Source organism: Syngnathus scovelli, chromosome 18 (genome assembly GCF_024217435.2).
Source record: "Syngnathus scovelli strain Florida chromosome 18, RoL_Ssco_1.2, whole genome shotgun sequence".
In the NCBI taxonomy this organism is placed as follows: domain Eukaryota; kingdom Metazoa; phylum Chordata; class Actinopteri; order Syngnathiformes; family Syngnathidae; genus Syngnathus; species Syngnathus scovelli.
Genome location: NC_090864.1, coordinates 5,710,874 through 5,718,017, shown reverse-complemented (window position 1 = coordinate 5,718,017; position 7,144 = coordinate 5,710,874). Strand labels below are relative to the sequence as shown.

Sequence of the window (7,144 nt, the reverse complement as noted above, 5' to 3'; positions counted from 1 at the left end):
TCTTTAAGCCGGAATACATCACTTGGTGCGCTAGGCAACTTTTTCCGCTCCCCATTTGGCTTGATGACAAGCAAACTCAAAGGGTCCTTTGGGGGATGTTGGTGAAGACCAACCCTCAGGTCGCGGATTACCTCAGCGGGGGTCACGGATCACTGGAAGGGAAGCACACGTTTCCCGGTCATCATTTGTCTTCCAGGGGGATCCTGACTGAGTTGCAGAACCTCCCCGTCCCAGTTGATCATCTCCAAAAGCGATGACGCCAAAGATGTTCAAGTCGTCGAGCCAGAGGCCTTGCGCATGGTTCCTGAACACGAGCTCGAGTCTGGCCAAGTTTTCCTTTTCCATTTTCTGACCGGGGCTCTCCTCCCTCTTGCAGAGCGGAAAAAGCGCCATCGGGAATCCGTGATGTTTGGCGTAGGTCGCCGGCGCGTGACCTTGGCGCTGCTGCTGGCATGCTCGGCATCCTGGCTGCTGGTCGGCCACCTCCCGCCACTGCTCCGCACCGACCTCCCGTCCGATGGCTGCACCGACGCCGCCAGTAAGGCGATCCTGCGCCACCTGGTGAGTCCTGCCGACGGACGCCTTTGCTTGCACATCCTTCACGAGAAAAGATGAATTAGGGCGCACGAGCAGCAGCTGCGGCTTCCTCTGCTGTGTCCCTGCACGTCTTTGACATTCCAGACTATTTATGGAGTTCTCAGCGTGCCCTTAATGCCTTCCATATTTCTGCCTCCCATTGACGGAGTGCGGCAGACCCCGTCGGGACCACCGGGAAGGGCTCAGAAAACAATCAGTTCCGTATTTCGGCTGGAACACCGTCATGCTTCTCTGCTCTCCTTCTTCTCCAGTGTGCTGACTTTGCAGCGGGCTCGGCCACGGGCAACTTGTGCGCCGACCTGTGCGTTCGCGGTCTAGTGGAGTACAAGCATTGCCTCCACTACCGCAGCGGCAAGAAGGTGATGGAGGTCCACTGGAGGGGACGGCCCGTCATACTCAAGTCCAAGCTGGAGAACCTGTCCTCCTACCAGCCCCTCGGAGTTCTCGGCTACCGGGTAGGACAAGAAAGCGAGGACGGGGTCTACAAAGCTAAAGGTGTCCGCTTATTGTCTTCTGGCAGCAGGACACCACAGAGGACACGTCTCCTATGGACGTCCTCCTCTCCGCCACGATGGCGGTACGTGGACCGCACCAGCAGTACTTTAGAACAAGAAAAGAAAAAAAAAAGGCAAATCTGCGAATGTTGACTCAACGCTCAGGTGCGTAGCTGGCTGGGTCTGGCCGAGCAGCAGGAGGAGGACGATGACATCAAAGGAGAGGAAGGAGCCAGTTCTCTGGTCAATCTGCGCTCCACTGACAAGAGTTACTCCAGAGGCGAGCTGACATCCTTGTGGTCGCTGCTGCAGCAGGACGAGTACACCTTCCTTAGGTGCTCCGCCGCTGCAAGCCATGGCCGCCCGCCTGCCCAACTTTTGAACTTTCTCATCTCTCTCGGTCTAGAGTTCTGCAGGACCTGAGCGCGCATGTGTCCAAGGTGTTGGGCTCATGCGGGCACTTCTACGCCGTGGAGTCACTGTCAGCCGGCCACGCCTGGGACCAGAACATCTTCTCCCTGGATCAGGAACTGGCGGCGGGGGTCGGCGGCCCGGACCGGAGGGGGATGTGGGCTGTTCGCCACAAGGTCCACCGCATTGCGCTCAGCTTCCTGGACATGGTGCAACACTTTGACCGCGACTTCACACACAAAGTCCATTTGTGTGACGTCAAGCCCGAGAACTTTGCCATCAGGAAGGATCTCACAGTCAGCATTCTTCTTCCTCGTCTTCTTCTTCTTCTTGTGCAATTGCTGAAAAGAATTTGTACACGCTAGTCTGCACGTTTAATGACGCGCTCTGAGTCTTTTTTTGCTGTGTCATGTGATCAGGTGGTGGCCATTGACGTGGACATGGCCTTCTTCCAGCCCAAGATGGAGGAGATCCTGGACCACAAGTGCAGCGGCGACGACGACTGCAGTTTCTTTGACTGCATGTCGTCGTGCGACCTCGGCACGCGACGCTGCCGCCGACAGCGGATCAACACCAACCTGCAGGTCACCAATCGCCCATCCGACATCAATTGCTCGTCACATTATCTTGATGAAATTGGAACGGAATGGAAACCATTGTTAAGAGCAGCACGGATCCATCAGCAATATTGCGCTTGTTGTCGTCGTTGATCAGGTAATCTGCCAGAAGATCTTCAGGCTGTGGTTTTCTCCCACGTTGCTCGGCGCCAAAGCGGGGCTCCCCCTACAGGTGAGTTGTGCTTCTTCTCCTCCTTCTCCTTGTTAACATCTTCTCACTCAGTATGTTTTTCTTCCGTCTTGGGGCAGGTGGAGCTGCAGAGGGCGGTGCAAGAATGCTCTGAGTCAGGTGACGCGATCAAACGAGGGAGAGGAGCAGGGCGTGATGCCCATGGGCGCCTCCTCAATGTCCTGAGCCGCCTCCTTCACGAGGGAGGAGCGCAAGACAAATGACGGGAGGATAGCAAAAAACATACAAAACATACAAAAACGGCAGCAAGGACCCCAAGAGAACTTCTAAAGAAAGACCTTGAACTTTTGACACCTGGAATGATGTTTTACATGCTGGTGGAAACTGCTTGACTGCATGCAGAGTACAATAAACATTAAGGATGAGTCACATTGTGTTTCACATTGCATTCGACTCTTAAAAAAAAACTTTAACACAGCATGTGATTCGTATTGTTCATGAAACTTGAACTTGAAATGAAATGGAAAAATAAGTGAATTAATTATGAAGTGAAGTAAAATAACGCTGTGGCGGCGTGACAACATTATTTTTATTTATTTATTTATTATTATTATTATTATTATTATTATTATTATTATTATTATTATTATTATTATTATTATTATTATTATTATTATTATTATTATTATTATTATTATTATTATTATATTTTCCGTGTTGGTATTGTGTCGGACGGGCTACTGTGTAGCGCTCAGCTACTGTTTCCGTTTCCGGCGGAGCTTTGAGGCGGACGGACCAAAAAACGAAGGGGGCGGGAAGCTTAAGCAACTTGACGGAGTAAATCGTGTCCCTTCACTTTGTTAACGTTTTCGCTGGTTGAATTTGACTTTGTGAACATGACATGAAGTTTCGTGGGAAGATTGTCGACGTGGCTTGTCTCCACCATTTCACTCGTAAGAAACATTCTATTCGAAGCGATTGCTCGTTTGCTTCTTATCGGAGTCGCATGTATTTGACATTTGACCCCGACTGAGGTGTGTTACAGTCTACTTTATTCTGCATGTACAATTAATACCTATGAAAACGCAAACCTGTTTCTGGGTTTGGTCATGAGTGGTTTGCAAGCTCAGATGAAAATTGACGACTCTGTTAAGCAATAGAAAATGATGTTTCGATTTTGCAGGAGTGGTGAGCACCATTTCCAAGTTGACCAAGACATGCGTACTGCGTTTGACGCCCGATCATCTTTTTTTCATCCTCTGCGGCACAGTAGCAAACGGAGGCGTGGCCATGTGGTGCGAGCTGGCTCAGGTAGCTGCAACCCTCCGCCCCCCCCCCCCCCCCCCCCCCCCCCCCCCCCCCCATCCCACTGTCGTGTTATTTTTCACCTGTGCGTCGCCCTCCCCGCAGACCACTATCTTTGAGGAGTACCAGATGGAGGGCCTGACTTCCCAGGACAACGAAATTTGTCTGGAGTTGACACCGGAGAACGTCTTCCGTGCGCTCAAGACCGTCCACAGTGCCAAAAGTGTCAAAGTCAAGCTGACCAACAAGCATTGCCCTTGCCTCACCATCATCGCTGAGCTGGTCAGTCAACAAAATGTTACGAGGGTGCTCCGCATTAGCCACAAGCAGTGATATCATAACGCAGTGACACCGTGACTTCCCCCCATGCAGCCAACCATGTCCAGCATCAGCCGCGTAGTGACCCACGACGTCCCCGTAAACGTCGTCCCTCGACGCCTGTGGCACGAGTTCAAAGAGCCCAATGTTCCCAACTTTGATGTAAGTGTGCGCCCGACCGCCATTGGTTTGCGCGCTTGTTGACGTTGGAGTCCTGTGTGATGTGGCATGACGTGTTTGTCAGGTGAGCATCTTCCTGCCGCCTTTCAAGACCTTGAAGAACGTGGTGGACAGGATGAAGAACCTCTCCAACTTCCTGGTGCGAAGGAAGAACATCAGCACTACTGCTGCACCCAACGGCTTTCTTACTGAGCCTGTTTGTCCGCGTCAGGAGGTGGAGGCTAACCTGAGCGGCGAGATGACCCTGAAGATCGAGACGGACCTTGTGTCCGTCACCACTCACTTCAGAGACCTGGGAAATCCTCAATGGGGTAAAATTGTCAATGGGACTCCATCTGAGGTCACCTGACCCGACTTTCCTTTCTTGGCCCGGCATGTGACGGTGCCTCCCAAGACGACGCATCGCGGCGGTCTTGGGACGTCGACGCCATGGCACAGGTGCGCGTGGACATCAGGAAGCTGCAGCAGTTCCTGATGGGTCAGCAGGTCAACCCCAGCAAAGCCATATGCAGTAAGTGCAGCCATCATCCGAGCGTAAGTGTTGTCATTTTGTTTGCCTCGATGGCACCTGCACAGTCACAACGGGCACGTTGTCTGTCCCGCAGACATCGTCCACCAGAGGGTGCTCCACCTCTACCTGCTCCACCAGGACGTGTCTCTGCAGTACTTCATTCCCGGTGTGGCCTAGCCGACGAAAAAACAACTTCGACAAATTGAAACCCTTTGAGGGCACCAAAACGTACGTCGCAACATCAGCGTCCTCAGCAGGTAGGACCACATGAACGCAACTTGTCTCACTTCCAAGTTGCTTTTTATGTAAGATGGATGCATACGCAGTCACCAAGTCCCACCCCCAACTTAGTGTCGTATCTTCCCGTCCATTTTCCGTACTACTGCATTATTAGCTGCTGTTTTTCCCAAATTGTCTTTATGTGGAAAAGTTGAAATGAAAAAAGTTGTTTGCCTGTCTCTGTCAGTTGGGTTGTTTGGTGATTCCGTGGCTAGCTTTAGCGCCATGCTAACGCTGAGAAGACATAGTGATGAAAGGTCAATAAAAGCCAAAACAAGTTGAGCTCATTGTTGCTTGCGGGTGCAATTTATTTGCCAAAATCACATTCTCGCTCAACTCAAGTCACTACACCAAGCAAACGCCGCCGCCATCTTGTTCCCGGTCCCCTACATGCAAAACATAAAAGAGTTCTCATCAATGTCAACACGCAAGCTGATTGGCTATAAAGACTGTCCAGCATGAGCTCTTCTGCCCAAGGCATCCTTGGCCGGCCGGCGGGTGGGCGCTACGACAGCTGCTTCATGTCGTACACGTGCACCTCGCCTTCCGGGCGTGGCTCATCCGGGACGCCCCGCCGGCCCTTGGGCGGCGGCACGGGTGCGGCGGCGGCGCCCCCATCGGCGGCAGGGTCGGCCCCCTCCTGGCCCTCGGCCACAGTCCTCTCTTTCTTCAGGACGTTCTTGGCCAGGGTCTCCTTGATGCGCTCGCCCGACTGGCGGATCTTCTGGCGCCGCTCGGCCGTCACGATGCGCTCGCCTAATTTGTTGACTTTGCTGCCCAGGCTGTCTCGCGTCCGACTCATGTTGTCCCGCGAGAAGGTGGCCTTCAGACTCTCCATGCGCGTCAGGCCTGTCTTCTTCTTGGGACGTGCTGCCGCCGAGTCAGCCTCCTCCACCACCATGTACTCCTCGTCCGAATCCGGAGGAAGTTCCAACTTGTTTGACTCCTCATCGCCTGCGTCGTTGCCGGGCGTTGCAGCTCGCACTTCCTGCTCGCCCTGAAACGTCACAATGAGAACACTTTAAAAATAACTTTACCTAGTCATTTATTTAAAAAAAAAAAAAAAAAAATTGCACACTTTCAGCAAATCCTCTTGGAGATTGCAATGAGGTTTGCGATTTAAACCCAAACTTGTTTTGGGCTTTTTAAAACAAGTTTGAGCTTAAATTGGAGACGCTGGCGTGTCAGGTGACGTGCGCACCTTCTTGATCCCGCCTCCCTAAATAGCGAGCAGCAGCTGTTGGCAGAGCTCAGCGCGCTGCGGCGGGCGGCTAAACATATCGCACGTTGCGATCGGGTTACTGCTGTGCTGCCAGCGAACTGAGCGCATAAGACATTTTTTCTTAGCATGGATGACGACGCTTCATGCGAGGGGTCAGCAGGCCATTGGACCACCTCTGACCCGCGAGGTCTTCTCTTCGACTCGTGCGCTTCCGCCCACGTTGAGACGATTCATTAGGCACGTTGGCTTGTTTGCCTCTATGTGCCATTGTTTGTCATGATGGCAAAAGGCCAAAATTCACTATAAAGCTTAAGGAAACTTTGACTCGCTTACGAATGTTGAGCAATGCCGCCCCCTTGTCGCTCACCTGGTAGATGACCACTCGGAACTTGTTCTTGGCCAGGAGGTCCCCCTGCGTGGCCTCCACCTTCTTTACGCGCAGATTCTGGTTCTCCAAGCGCACGCGCACGTCCTTGATGTGCCTGCTGACCTTACAGGTCTTCTCCAGGAGTTTCTCCAGGCCGCCGACGGCGCCGGACTGCTCAGCGGCCAATTTGGCCACGCTGGCCTGGATGGCACGGACGGCGCTCTCCACCTCCAGCTGTCGCTCCTCCATGCGCTGCTGCGTCGCCTGCACGCCCTCCATCAGACCGGCAACACGCTCTAGCAGAGACGTCACGACCGCCGTGTCCTCCCCGCCGCCACACACCGAGCTGTCCGCCATCCTGCCTCTGCTCGCTCGCAGTCGCAAACTGGCAAGAGGAGAAGACGGGGAAGAGCAGTGGGACAGACGCGTGCTGGCAGACTCCACCCGAGGGGGGTTAAGTAGGTGGGAGGGGGGGCAAATCTAAGAACAGAACAGGAAATGACAAAGTCGGCTTTCAAACAAGAGGGATGAGGTTGTGCTTGATACATTTTTGCTCTGGTTAAAGACTAGAAAAGTTTTTTTCTTAATCAGTAAACTGGCTTTCACCACCTGGTCAAAAAGCAGCAATCCATCACAAACGTGGCACTGACTTGAATGTCACTAGCTTTTTGACATGGCCTCGGCAATTTGCCCAATGTTTTCTTCCGTGTTTT

General features: G+C 52.9%; 3 protein-coding genes across 4 annotated transcripts; 2 read left to right on the top strand and 1 right to left on the bottom strand.

Moving 5' to 3' along the window:
- The first annotated feature begins 297 nt into the window (after positions 1-297).
- dipk1c (divergent protein kinase domain 1C) lies at positions 298-2,680 on the top strand. Its single transcript, XM_049748741.2, has 8 exons — positions 298-561; positions 849-1,052; positions 1,118-1,174; positions 1,257-1,426; positions 1,498-1,798; positions 1,922-2,086; positions 2,217-2,291; positions 2,369-2,680. Exons 1-8 carry the CDS (start codon positions 298-300, stop codon positions 2,510-2,512), a joined length of 1,380 nt encoding a protein of 459 aa, XP_049604698.2. The 3' UTR covers positions 2,513-2,680.
- Positions 2,681-3,010: 330 nt separating this feature from the next.
- hus1 (HUS1 checkpoint clamp component) lies at positions 3,011-5,129 on the top strand. 2 transcript variants are annotated; one of them, XM_049750012.2, is made up of 8 exons: positions 3,011-3,202; positions 3,433-3,560; positions 3,660-3,836; positions 3,927-4,034; positions 4,117-4,191; positions 4,264-4,363; positions 4,447-4,586; positions 4,658-5,129. In XM_049750012.2, the coding sequence occupies exons 1-8, from the start codon at positions 3,151-3,153 to the stop codon at positions 4,832-4,834; spliced, it is 957 nt and encodes a 318-aa protein (XP_049605969.1). In that variant the 5' UTR covers positions 3,011-3,150; the 3' UTR covers positions 4,835-5,129. The 2 variants fall into 2 exon arrangements, with proteins under 2 accessions (XP_049605969.1, XP_049605970.1); XM_049750013.2 differs by having other exon boundaries at positions 3,013-3,202; positions 4,447-4,563.
- On the bottom strand, positions 5,127-7,057 carry cavin4b (caveolae associated protein 4b). The gene is made up of 2 exons (XM_049750015.2): positions 6,432-7,057; positions 5,127-5,839 (listed from the first exon to the last, which is right to left on the bottom strand). Exons 1-2 carry the CDS (start codon positions 6,786-6,788, stop codon positions 5,348-5,350), a joined length of 849 nt encoding a protein of 282 aa, XP_049605972.1. The 5' UTR covers positions 6,789-7,057; the 3' UTR covers positions 5,127-5,347.
- Between the last annotated feature and the right edge of the window lie 87 nt (positions 7,058-7,144).